At 41.6% G+C, this 21,355-nt stretch overlaps 1 protein-coding gene across 5 annotated transcripts in view; it reads right to left on the reverse strand.

The window, feature by feature from the left end:
* Positions 1-21,003, reverse strand: part of CREB5 (cAMP responsive element binding protein 5) — a 438,005-nt gene extending 417,002 nt beyond the window's left edge. For 4 of the 5 annotated variants that reach the window (XM_024990748.2, XM_059885640.1, XM_024990747.2 and 1 more), the window contains exon 1: positions 20,948-21,003. Coding sequence is in view for 1 of the 5 variants with exons in the window: in NM_001319882.1 (NP_001306811.1) it covers positions 17,422-17,424 (3 nt within the window). In the remaining 4 variants the exon portion in view is untranslated. 5 annotated transcript variants of the gene reach the window in all.
* Between the last annotated feature and the right edge of the window lie 352 nt (positions 21,004-21,355).

Here is a 21,355-nt window from a genome sequence, read left to right on the forward strand (position 1 = left end):
ATATCAATCTTAACAGACACTCAATTTACACAGCATTTTAAAATTCAACTGGCATTTTCATATTCAGGGGCATTTACTCCTCTTAAAAAGGTTTTGAAGTAGGTATTATTATGATCTCTATCTTACAGGTGAGGAGAATGAGCCTCAGTAGATTTCATGACTTGCACAAAGGCAAGCTTGTCTAGCTTGTTCACCACTTTTTCCCAAGGTCTAGCACTCAACATATATTTGTTGAGTGGATGTCTCCTACAACAATATTATATATAAATATGGTGACTTTTTCATGAAGTGCTCCAATGGACATATATCAATCAATCAATCAACCAATCAGTTTCTATGTATATCTGGGTAACACACAAATATATATTCATGGAACCAATATATGTGTTTCCCAAACAACACAGGCTCCTCTGAAAGTTCGCTCAAGCTTTAAAGACAATAAAGAGATAAATCCCAATTTAATCCTGTTTTTCATACAGTTTGACACCACCAAAAACAGAAACTCAGAGGAAACAACCCTTTCTTGGTAAATCAAATCTTTTCTCTCACATATCATTTCCTATAATCTTCCAGGATGAGGCTGGAAACAACAGACCTTTCTGAGAGCCACCAAAGGAGGTCATCAGCCAACTCAGACCCTGTCGTCTCCCACAACCCTCTCACCCCTTCCTTGCCATGCCTAGCCTCTGTCCCCCCATAAACATGGTGAGTAGGAAGTAATAGGTCTTGTCAAAGGTCACTATAAAATAACCTCAGGCAATGCTGGATAGAGGAGTCCATAGAAATGCAACAAAACTGCTGACAAGGAAACAGGAGGTGGAGGGATTTCAATTGGGAAGTTTGTATAAGCCTTAAATTCCTTTTCTTTTCAAACTTTTTTTTTCCTTTTCACAGTCAAGTTACCCATTCGGTTTTCAATCACAGGCCAATCTCTACTCAGTACCACTTAATAAAAAAGTGTTTGATCACAAAAAACACATGGAGCCATTAAATAATAAATTAGTCTACATTTTAAGAAGATAAAATCATTAGGTACAATTACCCTTGGAATTGTATGGTTACAAATGGAGGAACTTCAACATATAAGATAATAAATTAGTAACAGTTATCCATTCATTCAGCAAATTTTGAGTAAGTGCCTGCGATGTGCCAGCACTAGATGTGGGGAAAATGTTGATGAACTAATCATGCATGACCCTCGACATTTCAGAATTTAGATTCCAGTGAGACATATGGATTTTAATGTTTTAAAAATTAAAAATCACTTAAAGGAATATACATTTGAAAACAGATGAATGAAGGGAAAGTTCAGGGTAACCTGAATATTTCATTGGGGGACCTAATTTAGATTGAGGTTCCTGGATATCTCAGTGGTAAAGAATCTGCCCGCCAATGCAGGAGACATGGGTTCGATCCCTGGTTCTGGAAGATCCCCAGGAGAAGGAGATAGCAACCCACTCCAATATTTTTGACTGGAAAGTCCCACAGACAGAGGAGCCTGGCTGGCTATAGTCCATGGGGTCACAAAGAGTCAGACACGTGATCCAGATTAGGGAACAAGGGAAAAGTAGCAGTTATCCAGGCTGGAATGATCTGGGCAGAGGGCATAGCACATGCAAAAGCCCTAGAGTTAACAAGGACTTGGTGCTTTTAAGCACCTGAAATTCCTGTGTGTTTGGGGTTGTGTGTTGTTAGGAGGAGGCTGGCCTAGATGATGCCAATCCTGACTCCTTATCTGTAGCCCCAAAACCTTCTCTGAGAGGCATCATCCCACTGACTCCTGGATGTCTCCTCACATATAACATCAAAGCTCAAAGTCAAGTTCTTTGTCTTTCCCACCAAACATTCCACGTGTCATCTGCATCTCAGTTGATGGCAAATCCATCCTCCCAGGGTCTCAGGTCAAAAACCTCAGCACCCTCCCTGACTTCCTGCTTAGCCACACACCCAATCTGTCAGCAAATCATTTCAGCTTTAACCTCTAAAATAAGCCAAACTCCTTCTCACAATCATCTAGTTCAAGCCACCGTGGTCTGTTCCTTCTAACAGGTCTCCCTGCTGCCCCCCACCTGCTATATAGTCTGTTCTTCAACCATAACGAGGGAGGTTTTTATAAGTGATGAATTCTCTTCTCAGAGCTCTCCAATGGCTTGCTTTATTGCTGAGATTAATACCCAACGTTCAGAACATGGTTTGCAAGCCCTACATGATTAGCCACCCACTACCTCCTTACTGTCTCCATCCCTGCTTACACACCAGGGCCTTAGTATGAGCAGCAACCTTTGCCTGAAAGATTTTTCTCCAGATCTCCCCAGGAATTGCTCCCTCATGTCAAAAGCTCTCAAAATGGCATTCCCTGACAATTCCATCTGGAAAGATGAAAGAGCACACCGTACCCACCCACTTTCTTTTTAGCACGTAAATGCTGTGTGATGCATCTCTACTTCTAAAGACATGTTGTCTGTTGATGCACTGCCATGCCCTTAGAACTTGAAGAGTTCCAGGTAAAGAAGGCACCTTTAATGATGTGCTTTGCTGGGCTACCACATGGTCATTCCTAGATCACATAAAATTACAAACTCTTAGGAAATTAATTGTGTCTAATATCTTAGTAAGATCGAGGTTCTAGAGAAAGAAGAGAAGGCCTATGTCATAATCTTGCCTATGTGAGTGCAGGCTCAGTCACTTCAGTTGTGTCAGACTCTTTACGACACCATGGACTGTAGCTTGCCAGGCCCCTCTGGCCATGGAATTCTCCAGGCAAAAAATACTGGAATGGGTTGCTATGCCTTCCTCCAGGGGATCTTCCTCACAAAGAGACTGAACCTGTATCTTTCTGCAGCTCTTGCGTTGCAGGCATATTCTTTACCCACTGAGCCATCTGAGAAGCCCAGCTGAAAGCATTAGTCACTCAGTTGTGCCTGACTCTTTGCAACCCCATGGACTGGAGCCTACCACTCTCCTCTGTCCATGGAATTCTCCAGACAAGAATACTGGATTGGGTTGCCATATGCCATAGGCAGAATCTTGCCTATGCCCAACTGAGTTTTCAACCAGCATAAGGGGAAGGAGATTAAGGTCTTCTGAGTACATATTTCTCTTGCCAAAAGATTACTCATGTGTTTTTCTATAATCTTAAAAAAAATAAAATCCACAGCAAATTTAAATGGCAAACAATAGGGGATGGTTTGGAAATTATGGTACAGCAACTCAATGGAATATGATGCATAATCATAGTTTTGAAAACTATGTAGCAACATGAAAAAATGTCTGTGGTATAGTTTTAAGTAAAGGAAGCAGAATTTTAAACTATGTCTATGTTCTGATTGAAACTATTTTAAAATTATGTTAATTTTTGCACAAATGAAAAATCAGTGATTCCCTAGAGTGGTGAAAACCTCACTGATTTACTCATCTCCTCACATTTTTGGAGTTCAAAATATTTCAGTTTTCAAGCTATGGGCATTTTAGTCGCTCAGTCGTGTCTGACTGTTTGCAACTCCATGAGCTGTAGTCTGTCACCGTTCTCTGTCCATGGAATTCTCCAGGCAAGAATACTGTAGTGTGTAGCCATATCCTTCTTCCGGGGATCTTCCCAATCCAGGGATTAAACCAGGTCTCCTACATCGCAGGCAGATTTTTTACTGTCTGAGCCACTGGGGAAGCCCCATGGGAACATCCATCAATGTACCTAAAGAATCTCCCTATGCTGGTCCTCCCAAGAACACTTCCAGACATCAAACTTCTCATGCCGGTAACAGGAAATTCATGACAAAGAACAATGCTTGAGTATCCCTATAATCAATTCACTCAGTATTAACTAACTCTGTATAAGGGACTATATGCTAGGTTCTATGAGGGAAATCAAAACTGAGCAAGAGTCAACTCTTGCTGTGATGGGGCTGATGATCCAGGAGAAGGAATTTATGACAAACTCCAAACAACCACAATATAAGACTTTTTAATCCTGAGAAAAAAAATATTAACATAGCACTAAGGAATTAACTAGTTTTGCATTGTCTTTGCTTTGAGAGACCCAGATATGAGTGTTTCCACAGGTGAGGACTTAGGGGACAAGAGCAGATGTTCCAGGAAGATGAGATTCTGAACATGGCAGAGAAGCACTCAACAAAATAAGAGCTGATTATGGGTTTATCTTAAATAGGACTTCCCTGGTGGGCAGGAATCTACCTGCTATTCAGGAGACTCGGGTTCGATCCCTGGGTCAGGAAGACCCCCTGGAGAAGGGGACAGAAACCCACTCCAGCATTCTTTCCTTGAGAATTCCATAGACAGAGAAGCCTGGCAGGCGACAGCCCATGGGATTGCAAGAGTTGGACATGACTTAGTGACTAAACCACCCACTACCACCTGGCGTAAACGTTGGATATACTCACAGGGATTGTGGCGAGGGTTGGCTGAGAGGCCTTAGAACAAATGCTCATAAAGGCTCTTGAGCAGGAAAATGAGAAGTTCAGAGTGACAGAGTAGAAAATTTTGTTTAGTAGCCGGAAAGAGTCCGAGCTCAGGGACCAAACAAAATGGTTCCAAACTCCAACTCCTCCATGTACGGGTTTTGCCACATTATCTGGTTTGTCACCTAACCTCTGAGCTTCACTTTCCTTATCTATAAAAAGGGATAACTCCAGCTCCTTGATAGGCTTGTTAGGAAGGTTGACATGGTAGAACAAGAGAGGAGGTTCAGTAAAGACTCAATAAATCATTCTGTCCCTCTCAATTTTCAGTTCTGAGAAGGAACTGATGGAGAAAACAGGGCAAAAGGATGCAGATCACAGGACATGGTTCATGTGGGACCTAGCAGACTGGGGGGTGACACGATCATGATGGCCAAGGGAAAAGGCAAAGTCAGCAACTGTCATGAAGGTTCAAGACAAGAGATCAGGGGATGATGATGGCACCCAGTGAAACGGGTATGACAGATGGAGAAATGGTATGGAGATGGTCTGTGTTTGAACAATTTAAGAAGTAAGGAACAGCAGCAGGCCATGTAGCAAAAAATAGCCAAGGTGAAGTTGGAAGTCAAGATTCATGGCCTGGGATAAAAGTATGGGCTGGAGACCCGTGGCACACACTGTAAGATTTTTAGTAGTTGACTGTTCCTGTTACCAACGTCTGTAACGCTCCTATCTACCCTTCTCTACAGCTCAACGTTATATAGCCCAAATGTACAGAGAAGTTGCTGGACCAAAAACCCTACTTGGCATATATTCTAACTAAATTTAGCATCTTATATTTTTCTCCATGATGTGTTATTTTTTTAACAGTTAGAAGTACATAATTCACATGTCATACAATTCACTTTATAATTCAATGGCCTTAGAATATTCACAGATCTGTGCAACCATCACCACAATCAATTTTAGAAGATTTTCATCATCTAAAGAGGAAAACACATTTTTCCCTCAGTAGTCATTCCCAAGTCCCCAGCCCCACCTTCAGTCTTAGGCAACCACTAATCTACACTTTCTCTCCATAGATTTGGCTATTCTGGACCTTTCATATAAATTAATCATACAATGTAGAGTCCTTGGAGAAGGAAATGGCAACCCACTCCAGTGTTCTTGCCTGGAGAATCCCAGGGACAGGGGAGCCTGGTGGGCTGCCGCCTATGGGGTCACACAGAGTCGGACATGACTGAAGCGACTTAGCAGCAGCAGCAGCAGCAGCAGAGTCCTTTTTATCTGGCTTCTATTTCTCAGCACAATGTTTTCAAGATTCATGTATGCTGTAGTATGCAGCATTATTTCCTTTATTTTTAGGACCAAACAATTTTCCAACATATAGCTATACCACATTTTGTTTACCCACTCATCAACAGATGGACTTTGGGTTACTTCCACGTTTTGGCTATTGTGAATAACCCTGCTGTGGGCATAGATATTCAAGCTTTTGTGTGGACATGTGTTCAGATCTCTTGGACGTGTACTGAGGAGTGGAGTTGCTGGGTCATAAGGTTTATGTTTAATTTTTTGAGGAACTGCCAGACTGTGTTCCAAAGTGACTATAGCATTTGACAGTCCCACCAGCAATGTATGAGGGCTCCTACTTCTTCACATCCTCATCAACACTGGCTATTGTTGGTCTTTTTTTTACAGTCATTCTAATAGATATGAAGTGGAATCTCACTGTGGTTTTGATTTGCATTTCCCTGATAGCTAGTGATGTTGAACATCTTTTCATGTGCTTATTGTCCATTTGTACATCATCTTTGTAAAACTGTTTATTCAGATTCTTTGCCCATTTTTAAATTGGTTATTTGTCTTTTTATGATGATACGTTTTTAGATCACGGAACTGTGTCTTCTGTGCTTTCACTGTGTAAAACAGAGGTAGCACATAGGCATAAATTACAAGCAGAATTACTTTTCTTCCTGCTTGAAACATACATCTATGTTCAACTTGGTGTGTCTGTTGTTTATAGGAACTGATGGCTTTTGTCCTTGTCAGTAAATATTAGCACATCAAAACAATGGCTGTTAAGCCTGGCAGGGTGACAAACTACAGCTGTATTTCACTCTTTGTTCTCAAGGTCAAAGTTGGTGCTGCCCTTTCGGCATTTCTCTTTCACAAACTCTGAAGACAAATTCAAGGCCAAACCAAGGACAATGACTACATCAGCAAATTCACTCACCAGTGTAATATATATACGTCTATTTTAATGTATAGACTTGTTTTGTTGGTTTTGTCCATTCCTAGTAATGTATAGATCCCCATCTCTGAAGACTTGTTCTGAATTTTTCTGGGAGTCCATAAAAGTTTATTTTAAACACCTGCTTTAAAAACTGTCAGGTTATGATTCACACAACTCCCAACCTACCAGCTCCTATAGGGTCCCATACTACTTGTCCTGGGGCTAGTAGTATGGGCATATTTACTGTATGGGCTGAACTGCATCTCCTAAATCTCCAGCACCCTAGAATGTGACTTTAATAGGACCACCTATTACAGAGGTGGTCAGAGTAAGATGAGGTTCTTAGGGTGGGCCCTAATCTAGTATGACTGGTGTCTTTATAACAAGGGAACTTTGAACACAGAGGCAAACTCACACACAGAAGGAAGTCAGGGAGAAGAGAGACACAGGGAGAAGACAGCATTTAAAAGCTAAAGAGAAAGACAAGAAACAATTTTCCCTCACAGACCTCAGAAGGAACTAAGCCTGCTGACACTTTGATCTGGGACTTCTAGGGTTTCCCTGGTTGCTCAGATAGTAAAGAATCTGCCTACAACGTGGGAGACCCAGGTTCAGTCCTTAGGTTGGGAAGATCCCTGGAGAAGGGGATGGTAACCCACTCCAGCATTCTTGCCTGAGAATTTCATGGACAGAGGAGCCTGGAGGTCTACAGTCCTTAGGGTCACAAAGAGTCAGACACAACTGAGCAACTAACATTTTTTGGTTTCAGCCTGCAAAACTGCGAGAGAATGAATTTCTGTTGCTTAAGCCACCAAGTATATGGTACTTGATTACAGCAGCCCCGGGAAACTAACAGGTCTCCAGTGGACTTCCTGCTGAGTGCCAGAGCTGTGGCTGTCTGAGGAGGTGGGTGCCTCTCCCTCTGACACTAAAGACCAAAACTGCATTGCCTTGCAACCCAACGACTACACTTGCAGTTTTTAGTTATAGCTGCTCTTTGAGTTTTTGTTTACATTTATTTTCTGTTCTCTTTCAAGGATTCTGACACAAGCCCATGGATGGGGCACTGGGCCAGAAACCCTCCCCTCTTCTACCACCACAAAAGACAATCCGGACTTTGTAACTGAGTTAGGCTTCTCCTGCCTGGCTCCCTCTTCCCTGACAATGAGTAAACCCTCTCCCTTTCCTATCTTCAGTTAATCAACCCTCCAGTCATATCAACCCTACTTCTTAAATGGCTTTTGAATCTGGCACCACCATAACTCAAGCCACTATCATCTCTTGCCTGGACAACCACACTAGCCCTCTCACTGGACTTTCCACCTCCAGATCTATACTCCCTCACCCTCCCACAACATTCTGTTGCAATGACCTATTTGGTGTCTCTCCTACCAGTAAGATCTGGGAGGAGAGGGACTGTGTCAGGTTTTGATCATGTATCCCTACTGCTGGTGCTACTGCTGCTAAGTCACTTCAGTCATGTCTGACTCTGTGCAACCCCATAGACAGCAGCCCACCAGGCCCCCCCGTCCCTGGGATTCTCCAGGCAAGAACACTGGAGTGGGTTGCCATTTCCTTCTCCAATGCGTGAAAGTAAAAAGTGAAAGCAAAGTCTCTCAGTCATGTCAGACTCTTTGCGACCCCATGGACCACAGCCTACCAGGCTCCTCCATCCATGGGATTCTCCAGGCAAGAGTACTGGAGTGGGGTGCCATTGCCTTCTCCTTGTATCCCTACTACCGGGCACATAATAGATGGTTGACAAATGACTGATGAAGGAAGGAAGGAAGGAAGTAAAGGTGGGGGAGATGCAGAAATGATATGTAGGTTTTATTTCCTTTCATAAATGATAGCTCAGTTGGTAAAGAGTCCACCTGCAATTTAGGAGACCCTGGTTCGATTCCTGGGTTGGGTAGATTCACCAGATAAGGGATAGGCTACCCACTCCAGTATTCTTGGGCTTCCCTTGTGGCTCAGCTGGTAAAGAATTCACCTGCAATGTGGAGACCTGGGTTCAATCCCTGGGTTGGGAATATCCCCAAGAGAAGGGAAAGGCTACCCACTCCAGTATTCTGGCCTATAGAATTCCATGGACTGCATAGTCCATGGGTTTGCAAAGAGTTGGACATGACTGAGCGACTTTCATTTCACTTCACTTCATAAACTAAAGGCCATGGTTCTTCCTTGCTCTCAGTTGAGCACATCCTTTCACTGAGAAAAGCAATCAAGTCAACACAAGCAGAGATATTCAAATAATGCCAAATGGTGTGTGGTTTTCAAATTATATGACACAACTTTCTATACACAGAATCCATCTAGATCTGAGCTGGTCTCCAGAAAAGAGGCACTTTGAGCCCTGTGCCTAGCTGCTATCCTCCCTGGATCATCCAACATGTCAGAATCACATCACATACCCGTCACCTCTCTTCATTTGCCTGAAATTCAAAAGTCCTCTTTACACTTTTGTTCCTCCCATTACCACACTAAGGCTTAGTATTCCTAACAGCTTGGAACAAGTGGTTTATGCATTCTATTTCTCCATCCTGCAAATGGGTATGGGCAACTTTTATCCCTCCTTTTTAAAAAAAATCATAAATTACACATAATAAAATTCCCTATGTTAACAATGTTTAAGTACATAGTTCAGTAGCGTTCCATGTATTCACACTGTTGTACAACCAATCTCCAGAATCGCCTATTTTTTCAACAAACATTAAATAACTAGAACTATGTAAAGGAATGTAAAAGTTCCTAACTATACCTCCTAAAATACCTGCTAAATGTTGAATAAAGATTAAGCAAGAGGGAGGGGATATATATATATATATATATATATATATATATATATACACACACCTATGGCTGATTCATGTTGAGATTTGACAGAAAACAACAAAATTCTGTAAAGCAATTATCTTTCAGTTAAAAAATAAATTAACTTTAAAAAAAGATTAAGCATCCGTTTATAGCCTTCTTTTTAAAGATAGTATAATTTTTGTGCTTCAGGATTAAAAAAACAGTTTATTTCCTGGAAAGAGTAAAAATGAACCTTGGATTAAAGGGTTGACTTGTCTGTCTTAAGAATGTCCATTCCTAAGGGCAGATCAAGCAATTCCATGTAATTTTTTTCCTCCCTGATTTTTGCAAGTGCTTCTGAGGCCTATGAAAAAAGAATCGTGCTTCTTTGCCAGTGCTCTGTCCATCCAACAGAGAGACATCACTGTTCTATTTTTTTTTAACATCTTCAATGGTTTGGAGATTAGTATGGGTATTTAGCAAAAAGTACAATTTCAAATTACATGCCGCTTCATGGTGCCAAAACACCACACCATCATCTTTGATGATGTCTACCAACACAGCACTAAGAATGGTGGTTGTTAGTCATCTTGCCTTGCAAAGCTGGAAGATGAAATTGCAAACAGTGTGTGCTTAGACAAGTCTTATTAGAAGAGTGTCTTAAAGATAATTTTAATTTTTTTTTATCTAGCAATCTCTTTTAATCACCAAGGCGTGTGTGCTTGCTAAGTTGCTTCAGTCGTGTCCAACTCTTTGTGACCCTATAGACTTTAGCTCTCCAGGTTCCCCTGTCCATGGGATTCTCCAGACAAGAATCCTGGAGTGGGTTGCCATGCCCTCCTACAGGGGATCTTCCTGACCCTGGGAGCAAACCTGCATCTCTTAAGTCTCCTGCATTGGCAGGTGGGTTCTTTACCCCTAGCAACGCCTGGAAAACCCTTAATCACCAACTGTGTATCTAAATCAATGTGACAAATAGATACTTGCTCAAAAAGAGGAATAATTATCCATGGGCATCCTAAAAAAGATAATCACATTTACAAGCATATATGTTAGTAACATTCTGGTCTTCATTGGCTGAGGTACTTGTTTATATATGTTTAACCACATATTTGTGTAGATATTAAGATTGCTTTAACGTTAGTATAATGCTTGGAAAAGGAAGCAAAATGACCCCTCCCTGGCACTGGTAACAGATCATGCTATTAATTCCGGTGTGCATCTCCCCCATTGAAGAAACAGAGGTGTAGACGAAGACTACAAATGACTAAGTCCAACTCTAGTCATTACTAGGAGAAAACAAAAACCAAGTACTCCAAAGAAGATGGCTCCAGGTCAAGTGTGAAGACAGAACATTGGTAAAATAAAAGTTAAAATGTTTTATTAAAGACAGTTTAGGAGCTAGGACTAGAGTCTGTCTTGCTCAACAAATGAATACCTAAAACAACTCACATCTTTAATCTCATCGTCTCTCCACAAAGTCCTCTGACAGTCAATCACAAAGGAGCCTGAAGAAAGGTTCCCTAGATACTACCAAAAACACAGGTTTGCAACAGATGTCTCCATGCAACTTTCAGAACAGATTCCATGTTAAGAGGCTGATAAACCCACATGTATTTGTTAATCAATCCAGGTCTGTACATGCAGCCTGAAGCTGGGAAGTAAGAGTTATTAGCAGAGAAATCATAGATGTGCAAATAATGCATGAAAAAGTATCAGAAAAACATTATTTATAAATTCAAAGACGAATGCAATAATATACACAATTGGGAACTCCCCACCTGGAAGCCATCCAGATCAGTGCTTATATTTAGACACTAATTGATGTGCAAATAATGCATGGAAAAGTATCAGAAAAAAACATTATTTATGAATTCAAGACGAATGCAATAATATACACAATTGGGAACTCCCCACCTGGAAGCTATCCGGAATGCTTACATTTAGGTACTAATAAACGTGAGCTTTTTGCTCACACTGACCACCCTCCTAATTAAGGAACACAGTGTCAATCTCTCAGTTTCCCCACCTATACAATAGGAAATCATGCTGTGTGTTAATGAGTGGAGGTTAAAATTCTCCCAGGGAATGATATTACAAAAAACACAAATGTTATCACCATGAAATGTAGCGAAAGGTATAGTTTTGAACCTAAAAGCGGTTTAAGTCACGTTTTGAAAGAACACAGCCAGAGGAACATGTACTTGGAACCAAGTTGCTATGCAGGGGATAAGGAGAGAGGTTCAGGGTGAAATGACTCACGAATGCGGGAATGCAGGGGCTCTAGGCAACATGAAGTCACAAGGGACCGTCCCTGAGGTCTCTCGTCCCCTCCACAAACAATGCAGTGTGTTAACTTCAAAAGAAGAGGAGTTTGGAAATTATTATTTTTTGTTTTGGGGGATTTTTCACATCATTTACTGAAAGTACAAGCTGGTATATTGTTCAAAAAATCATTAAAGGAAAACATCCTGATGTGTACTAAGAAATACTGATTTTTCTAATACTTAAAGGATGACAAATAGAATGAACACTTTAATTCTAGGGATTTGTAACTAACACTTTGACATGAGCAGAGAGCAAGTTTGGTCTGACACGAAGCTTGTTAAAAGTTTAGAGGGCAGAAACACAAGGGTATCCAGATGTCTCATACAGTCAGAGCATCTCTTCAAAACCAGCTAAAGGCAGGGAGCATCTGGGGCAAAGAAGCAAGCTAGCAAAATACCTGAAATGTGGTGATCTTGACCTTTTCCAAAATGGAAGCTTTCTGAGAGTCCGCGTGCAAACCAAATCCTACCTTAAGATTTCTCTGGAAGCAAACCACTTAAAACAATCCACATTGAAACTTACACAAAAAGGAGCTCATCCGTGGTTCAAAGAATTATCTTCTAAAACCTTCACGTTTTAATTTGTATTAATGACATCTTCTTAAACATGTTTTGCAGCGTGCAGCAGCACACCAATAAAAACCACTTGCTGCCCTTTGAACTCTGAATGTTCCACTGCAATCTCTTTCCTTAAATAGAATCATGGAATATTAGAGTAGAAGATTCCTCAGCGATCAGTTAGAATTGCAGTTCTCAACCCTGGCTAAACTTTACAAACATTTCTGGAGTTTTTAAAAAATTTAGAAGCCCAAGTCCCCACCACAAACAAATTAAATCAGAATGGAGGGGACAGGGTAAGTATTAGTATTTTTTAAAAAATAAACTCCACAGGTGGTTTTATAGGGCTGCCAGGATTAGAACCATTGATATAGCTTATAGATTTACATTGCCCAATATCATAGCCACTGGTACATGAAATGTGACTTGTGAGCACTTGAAATCTGACTAATCTGAATTGAAATGTAGCATAATTATAAACACATACAGGATTTCAAAGATCTACTACCTCCCCAAATCACAAAGTATCTCATCAACATTTTAAAATTGATTGTATACTGATATTTCAGATATACTGAGTTAAATAAAATTATTAAAATTAACATCACCTTCTTAAAAATATTTTTAATGTGGCTGTAGGAACACTTAAAATTATATATGTAGCTTGCGTTTGTGGTTCCTGCCATTGGACTGTGCTGGTCAAGACCAACACTCTAATTACAAAAGAAGAAACTGAGGCAGAGAGCATAATGAGTTCAAGGCAGCACTTTGGAGTCTCAAACTCTCTTCCGGCCTCAGGCTTGTCCCGTTGCCTTAAAGCTCACTGTTGCAGAGCTAGAAATGGCAGAGCCCAGGAAGCCACCATTGGGATTTCAAACCTTTCTTTCTTTTATCTTGCTGGTTGCTTCCTTTAAGATTTTATATGGAAATCTATTTCCCTTATGAAAAAACATCCCCTCTCTGCTGTGCACACACTTGTGATTTGTCATTGTAGGGTTACTCATGAAAGCCCAGTCACAAGAATGAATGTTAAAAATAAATCTAGAAAAACATTAGCATAAGGGAAATGCAGAAAATAAATGAAGACTATTAAGGCTTTTAAGATGTAGATGGTCAAGTTCTATCCCGTGAATGTTTTACTCTGGTTGCAGTTTAATAAATAACCCTGGAAACCCTCAGCACTCCAAAGTTCATCCTCAGCACAGCATCCCAGTCTCGGCTCAGAATTTAGAAGCCTGAGCCTGTAATATTTTCTTTCCTCCCAAAGGCAATGTTTTTCTGGACTCTGTTGTCACTCAGTGAGGCAAACAGGCTCTTCCAAATGGCACACCTCATCACACCTAGGTACCTTTCTAGAAGTGGACTTTATCCTCAAAGCCTTCTGTCTCTGCTGCATGGATTAATATTTCGTCATTCCGAAGTTAAATAGCATCACAGTTGACTTAAAGAAGAAAATCTTGTTTTGATAATGTAAAGTGGTCCCACCAGATCTGGCAAATGGAGATAAAATGTATTTCTTCTAATAATCAGCTAATTCAAACAAAAACAGAGATGTTTTTTGTTCCATGTGGTTTTTCCCCCCTTGGGAAACCAGCAGAGAGAGAATTGCATAAAACTGGCTGAAATGTGTTATATTTGAGAAATCGTGCAACACAGGGGTTCCTCAGTGTAATCAAAGAATAAAAGAGACCTGAATTCTGATATAAAGTGTTCATGCAAAGAGCTGGAAAGGAAAACTATGGGTCAAGCCAAACAACACATACAGTAGATGCATTCAAGATTTCTGTTGAGATATTCTTGTGCTCCATCCTAAATACAGCAAAACCAAAACATCATCTTAAATCAAATGTTTGGTGCTCTGGAGCCCCCTATGTTGCATGCATGATTTCAATTTGCTGTGATCAGTCAAATTTTGCCAGTCAAACCTCGAAGACCATACTTCCAGGTCCAACTCACTCCTTGTGTAGTAATATTCACCTATAAACAATCTCAAATACACCAGCCTATAAAGATAATATATTACAGACAGATCTTAGGCAAAAATGTATCTGCCAGAGTGAAAACAGCACTTGTTACTCTATTCCACAAAAAGAAAGACAAAGGTATTTTAACTTTAAGAAATGTTTTTGGATTCCTTCCTCAGAGATGAAAAAGAAAGGACAGGAAATTTATGAAAGGAAAAGGACAAGAAAGTAAAGAAAGTTACTGCCTTTACTGAGATGATCCTATAGACCGTTTTTAGTTGTGCCTGGTTTTTAGTCTCAAATTATGTCTGGATGATGTAGTTTTATAGGGCATGTCTAATTACAATGGTGAAGATGAGTGGCCTTCAAATAAGGAAACCAATATCAGAAAAATTAAAATTGCAGATATATAAGAATAACCAGAATAAAAACTACAGTTTATACAGTCAAGGTATTCATTCAAAAGATCTGATAAAAATTTGAAAGGTTAGTGATCAAAAGGCTTGAAAAGAGCAAAGCATTCAAAGCCATGGGTTATGCTTCCTTCAGGACAAGGGCATTTATGGCAGCCTGACACATGGAAAGACCCCCTGACCTGGAAGTAAGGACCCTGCTTCTAGGCTGGGTTCAGCATTCTCCAACTCTAGGTCTTAGATGAGCCAGAAGAACCACCAGGCCGGAGGCTGTCCTCTGCAAAGGGACAAAGCTGGCCCATCAACGAGAAGATGCCCCCTGCCCCACCAATTCCAGCTCTGCCAAATGCTATCACAAAAGCCTTTCTCACATCTGAATGAACCCCTAGGCCAAAAGCAACTTCTCACTACAATTAGGTGTGTGTGCTTAGTTGCTCAGTTGTATCTGATTCTTTGCGACCCCATGGACTGTAGCCTGCCAGGCTCCTCTGTCCATGGGGATTCTCCAGGCAAGAATACTGGAGTGGGAAGCCAAATGCCAACATGGCAGTTTTCAATCCTTGTTAATTTTAGGGTAGAGATTACAAATGTGAACCTTGAGGAAGTAGAAGGAAGCAGCTAAAATATGTATTTTTTAAATGTTAAAGTTGATTCTGATCTATTTCTCAGAAAACCTAAATAGGCAACAAAGTGAGCTTGGAGGTAAGAAATATGGAAATGTCACTGTAACATATTACACATTTAGGAATTTATCCTAAACTTTTAAAGTTTTATTTTGAAGGTCCCAGAGTGTCAATAAGAGTTTCAAAATTTTTACTTTTGTTTTGTAATAGTATCATCAGTATTACCTGGAAACTTGTAAAAGCCTTCTCTCTCTTCTCTTTTCTTACATTAAATCCATGATTTGTGATTCCCAACAATGGAATACTAATGGATCCTCAAAAAGCACTAATTGTCCATTTTTTTCCTAATTACAAAATGTAAGAACCCTTTATTGAAAACATTAAACATGATGTCATTTTTAAAGTGCCAGAGTTTCTATTTAAAGTGATGCCATAAAGTAGATAGCTTATATAGTTTACAAATAGCAATACAAAAAGGTTCTTTAAGTCTGCTTAGCATATCTGAAAGTGCTTCTTTCTCACATTTAAATATGTGGGGCCATTGCCCCCCTCTCCAAGTTTATTACCTTATCTCAACTGTATAATTTTCTTAAATAGGATTCAGAGAAATAGTCCTAGATTTAAATTTTTAAACACTAATTTATAAAAGCATGGGTTGATTCCCATAATACAGCTGGTAGTCAAACTGGACAAGATAATGAATTGACTGAGATCATTGTTCCATCTTCATCCAAGAAAGCTGCCTCTAAAAAAAGATCTTAAATTGCTGTGGAAATCCAATTTGTAAGAAGCAAAAGAAGCATATAGATGGGAAACACCAGCCATGATCACATTAATTTCGTGGCTAACAGCACTGCTTTGAAGTAAAGAAGAAGAAGGGGGAAAAAAGATGACAAAAATAATAAGTCTACTCAAATCCCCAATTTATTCTAATAGCATAACCAGAAGAAAACCAACTACAGACACAAAGTTCACATCTCGGTGATCCAGCAAACATCACATCCCCACAAAATAATTTTCAGCTTAATAAAAAATAAAGGAAAGCTAAAGGAAATACTATAGGACGGTGATGCATCATTGCCAAAAAAGCAAATTATAATAAGAAATCAGGAGACCAGGAACCTGACGTTAGTATGAACAGCCATGAAAAGTCCACAATTGATTGGTTTTGAATCCATAGGTGAGGGAAACTGACAAATAACTGTAACCAAAATCTTCAACTTACTGTAACTGAAAAGCTATACAAGAAAAATCTCTCTAACAAGCTACCATTCACTGAACCTCTTGTTCAAATAAAAGCTGCAACACCAGAAAGATATAAAAATAAAAGCACTGTTTCTATTTTTTTGTGGGAATGTCCTAATTATCTGCTCATATATAAACTATATAAGGTCACAACTGACTTTTCATTGACAGGCAATATGGGGGTATCAGCCATTTATATTCAAAACCAGTTGGCTTCAAGATACGATCAACTGAGTAAACATAGTTTGAGTAAAGTTGAAAAATAAAAATCGCTATGAATCAGACAGGATTTAAATATAACATGTATGTAACATGCTACAAGCAACAGAAAATGAGAAAACTTACAGGGAAGCACAATAAAGAAAGTTCTTTAATTGCTTTCTTTTTAAGTTTTATAACTAAAGTAGTAGCTGATATTCCATCAACAGCATCCTTCTTCAGGGAATACTCATCCAGGATGGTTTTTTGTTTTATTTTTAACTTTTAGGTTTCTTTTTTAATTAAAACTTAAGTAGCTACTGAAGTGATTCATGAAATCTTGGGGGAAAAGAGCATTCTTACCTGGCATATCATTTCACATGTTTCGTAGCTCCCCTACTGCAGTTCCCATGCTCACGAACATTATTTTACCCAGGAAATAATGGTCTTATTCACACACACACACACACAAAAGCTTCCAATCAAATGTTATCAAGTCTCAGGAAACTGCAACAGCAACCTTAAAAGTCAGTGTAAAATAAGAATTCCACTTACGAATCTCATCTATGAAAATACGAGATTGTTCTCCTGGAACCAACTACAAAGTTCCCTTTCTCCTTAATAAGCATAATAAACATCATCTTACCATTATCTGTAGAATAAAATCAACAACGTGTTGCTTTCTGCAGCCACCAAATCAAGGTTTTCCTTCCTTTCTTTCTAGTAAATTCTTTTTCACCAGCAAGATTAGGAAGAAAATAAAGCTTTACGTATCTGCCTCAGTAATTCAGACCACGACACTGAGAAACCAGCTCTTAGTAAAAGAAAAAAAAGAAAAAACAAGAACAGGTCTGGTATTTTACAATCACTTCTGCAATCCACAGGTACCTCCTGGACTCCCGTACCTCCTCTTCTTTCTGGTTCTTAGTTTCTTTTAGTAATGAGACTAATTTTTCCAGTAGCCTTGAACTCCCCAGATTTAACCGACATGGAAAATGTGACTAAAAACTTGTAGAACTGTCTAGCCTCCAACCCTACACAGAATCAACTTTGTTGGAAGTGTTGAAGAACACCTCACAAGCAGCTACTTGCTCCTTTAGACTTCTGCACGACACAGCTCAGAACACCAAATAACACTGCGCCATCTAGTTAGCAAGCTGCACTCTCCATTCTAAAAGGGGGGACACCTTCAAACTCTGGGACTTAAGGACTTGTCAGGGTTCAGCTGCTCTAAAGGTCCAATTGTTTATTTAAATAAAAAAAAATATCGCTACTGAGATAATCCACATCTAGTGGATATGGGAAAATTTAGGTTATAATGGCACTACAAACTTTTACATCTAACTTTGATTTACAAGATAAAAGCAAGTTTTAAATTAAAAGGGCTTTCTGTTAATAGAGCTTATTATTCTGAAGACGGGGAATGATTTTCTTCGAAAGTTGTCCCTGGGTGCATGCCTATTATCTGTGCTTTTCCCCTTCCACTAATGAGCATTTATCTAAAGAGCCTGTTAATCCTCTGATGTGTGCTTCTGGTCAGAGGTAACAGTTTGAATAAAACCACTAATCACTGATCACTAAATCACTGATCATTAATCACACTCTCCAGTGCTGGTGACCCGGGCCATTTTCCCCTTCAGGTCTATGTATGCATCACAAACAAGAAGTTTTAACATTTCAGATGCACATGTATTGTGTGGGGGGTCATACTATTTCATCTCTAGATGTGAATAAATAATAAATACTGCCGCAAACTTGGGGAATGACGTCAATTAGACTCCACACATGAGTTTCACAAATGCCTACTCTACAGCATGGCTTTCACCCTGAAGAAAGTAGATCTGATTATAACAAAACATGTGTTCTTCAAGAAATTCCCACATACTCAGAATATAAATTTTCCTTTATTTAGCTTTCACCAGCTTCAAATCAGAGAGCACTCAGCTCTTCTGCACCCGCTCTGTTCAAAAGCCTGTTAAGAAATCTTTTATTTAATTTCTGCTACACACTGCAGCCCCAGCCCCACCCCCACCCGGAGTTCTTTTTACTTTTATCCCTTAAACATGTCATATACAGTATTTTTATTCAACTGCCAGTTACGGGGATTCTGACTCAATTCAATGACTTATGTATTTAACTTTCTATTGAAATACAGAAAGTTAATGTTAAGAGAAAAAAAGTAACACATGCACCACTTTATTGTAAGATATTTTGAGTTCAACGACTTACATTCCCTCACTTTGGAAATAAAACGTTTAATCTCGAGCTTTCCAGCTAAATTTGATTTAGTCGGCATTCTCAGCCATCCCTCTTCGGATAACCGGTCTGTCTGAGGAATGCGCTCTGTAAAGTTAAGAACTTTGCTTGCAATGAGTGTGTTGTTTTCCTAAGTCACCACAGGGACACAGTACTATCAGAGTGTCTCTAAACATTTCCTGAGACGCCTTTTCTATCAGAGTTGAGCAGTTTGCCCTGGAGAAGAGGGTTCACTGGTGCCTTTCTTAAATAATAGAAAAGAGCAGATTGTGTGTGCGTCGATCAGGTACTGCGCTCCCTGGGCCACCAGAAGCTCTTACCCACACTCCAGGGACTGTGATCGCCCCAGGGAAAGCAGTCAAAGGCGGAGGCGGGGCCAGAGTGATAACGGTGTGGGCGGTTGAGCGGGTGGAGAAGGAGGGATCCGGGAGGAGAGGGCAATAACGATGCTCAGGGAATCAGCGATTGTACAAGTATGTTGGGGGTTGGGGATGGAAAGCCTTGCCTTGTCAGCACTTCTAAGGCCCCCAACCCTTGAGTATCTGAAGCTGTTAATCAAACACTTATTGGTCTGCAGAATGACGTAATGGACCTGTATCCAGCCTTTATTCCTTGACACATGTCAGAGAAGGAGGGAAAAATAAAAACCAAACCCTCTGTAGACTCTGACAACGAAATATACAAGTAGCCCACTTCAGTTCCCGGCCTTGAACAAGTCTCAAGTGGGGGCGGCACTTGTTCAGGGAAAGTTGGGGTGGACAAGATCTTTATCTACCAGATACTCACCCCCCACCCCCGAAATAAATCTATGGCAAAGGAAAAGAGGGATGCAGCCGCCAGGAAAAACATCTCCTTGGTTCCTTCGCGAGTCTTGCCCCTCTAAGAACGTCGTGAAAAGTTTTGAGCTATTCCGTGTAGAATCTGGTGGCGAGGAAGGCTCCGCCGCGGTGTTCTGAGAACTACAGCCGCGTCGAAGGCGGGAGCTGTCATTTGGGGCAGCGGCGGGGAAGAGGTAATGATGCCAGTGAGAACCGGACAGAGGCAGGAGGTGGCTGTAGGAGTGAAGACAAGGAGAGCCTCGCCACTGTCGAGCATTCCACGCCTGCAGTGAAAGGCAAGTGCCCCCCGAGAGCGATGCCCCCTCATTCCCCGGCGCGCGCGCCCACCACCTGCGGTGGGCAGCCCTGCAAGAGGTGGCAGCAGCAGGCTTGGGGCCCGGGAGGAAGCTAGCCCCCAGTGCGCCCGCCGGTCCGCCCCCTAGGTGACCCGGCGTCCTCGCCGCGCCCGCTGGAAGTTTGCAAACTTTCTCCGGGGATTCCGCCGCATCACCGGGAAGTTGGGGACGCGGGGGGGAGGTTCCTGTCTCGCCGTCTCCGCTGCTGCCGCCTCTGCCGCCGCTTGACCGCACTTCTGAAGGGTTCCGCACCTTGCCAGGTCTCTGGAGGCAAACACACACCCCCGATTCATAACTGTTCCCCGTGTCAGGGAAACACACGCGCGCTCCTACACACGCACGCACGCCGGGGCGGACACGGCGCTCGCTCCACGTTAGCATCCCTCCAGTCGCACGGCGCGGCGGCCACCAAGACGCGCTCCGGGACGGACACGGCGTGGGGTCTCTGGGGTAGCCTCAGGACACGGCTGATTCCACAGTCCACCAGTATTTGGGGCCTGACTTCCCTCTGGTCCGTCAAAGTGTTTACAAACACAGATCATCCTCCAAAAAGAAAATGCATCGCATCTTCCCTACTCCTTGCCCTGCGACCTGCCCACTGGACCAAGTAACCTCGCGGCTGCTGCCGAGAACCACCCCTGCAAACAAGTACGCTCTCGAGACGGTTCCCGCGGCAAGTGCAACAAAAGTGACTAAATGCAAAAGCCCCAGAAGTGGCCTAGCCGTATTTTTAGGAACTTACCAAACAAGTGTGGAGAAGGCAAGAGCGGAGCCCGGGTGAAGGGACCACGTTGGACTGAGCAAAGATTACAATACATTCTATTTAGAGTGCATTACATCACCCCCCCGGTGACGTCACGTGGGATTCCTGAACTTCTAAATCATTGCGGTCCGTGGGGGAGGGAGGGAGGAAGGGAGGGGCGGGGCCGTCGCGCCGAGGGGGCGGGCTCCGCCCCGGCCCCGCCCCGCCCCCGCCCCACGAGCGGACCCTGGTGCACCCGCGGGGAAGCGGCGGCGGCAGCGGCGACCGCGCAAGCAACAGCTTGCAGAGCCCAGCGCCGTGTGACACGGCTCCCTGACATTAGTAGTGTGAGTCAGCTTGGAAACAATCCTCAAGGTTTCAGAAAGGACCACGGAGGAGGCAAGGACA

This window comes from Bos taurus, chromosome 4, assembly GCF_002263795.3.
Source record: "Bos taurus isolate L1 Dominette 01449 registration number 42190680 breed Hereford chromosome 4, ARS-UCD2.0, whole genome shotgun sequence".
Taxonomy (NCBI): domain Eukaryota; kingdom Metazoa; phylum Chordata; class Mammalia; order Artiodactyla; family Bovidae; genus Bos; species Bos taurus.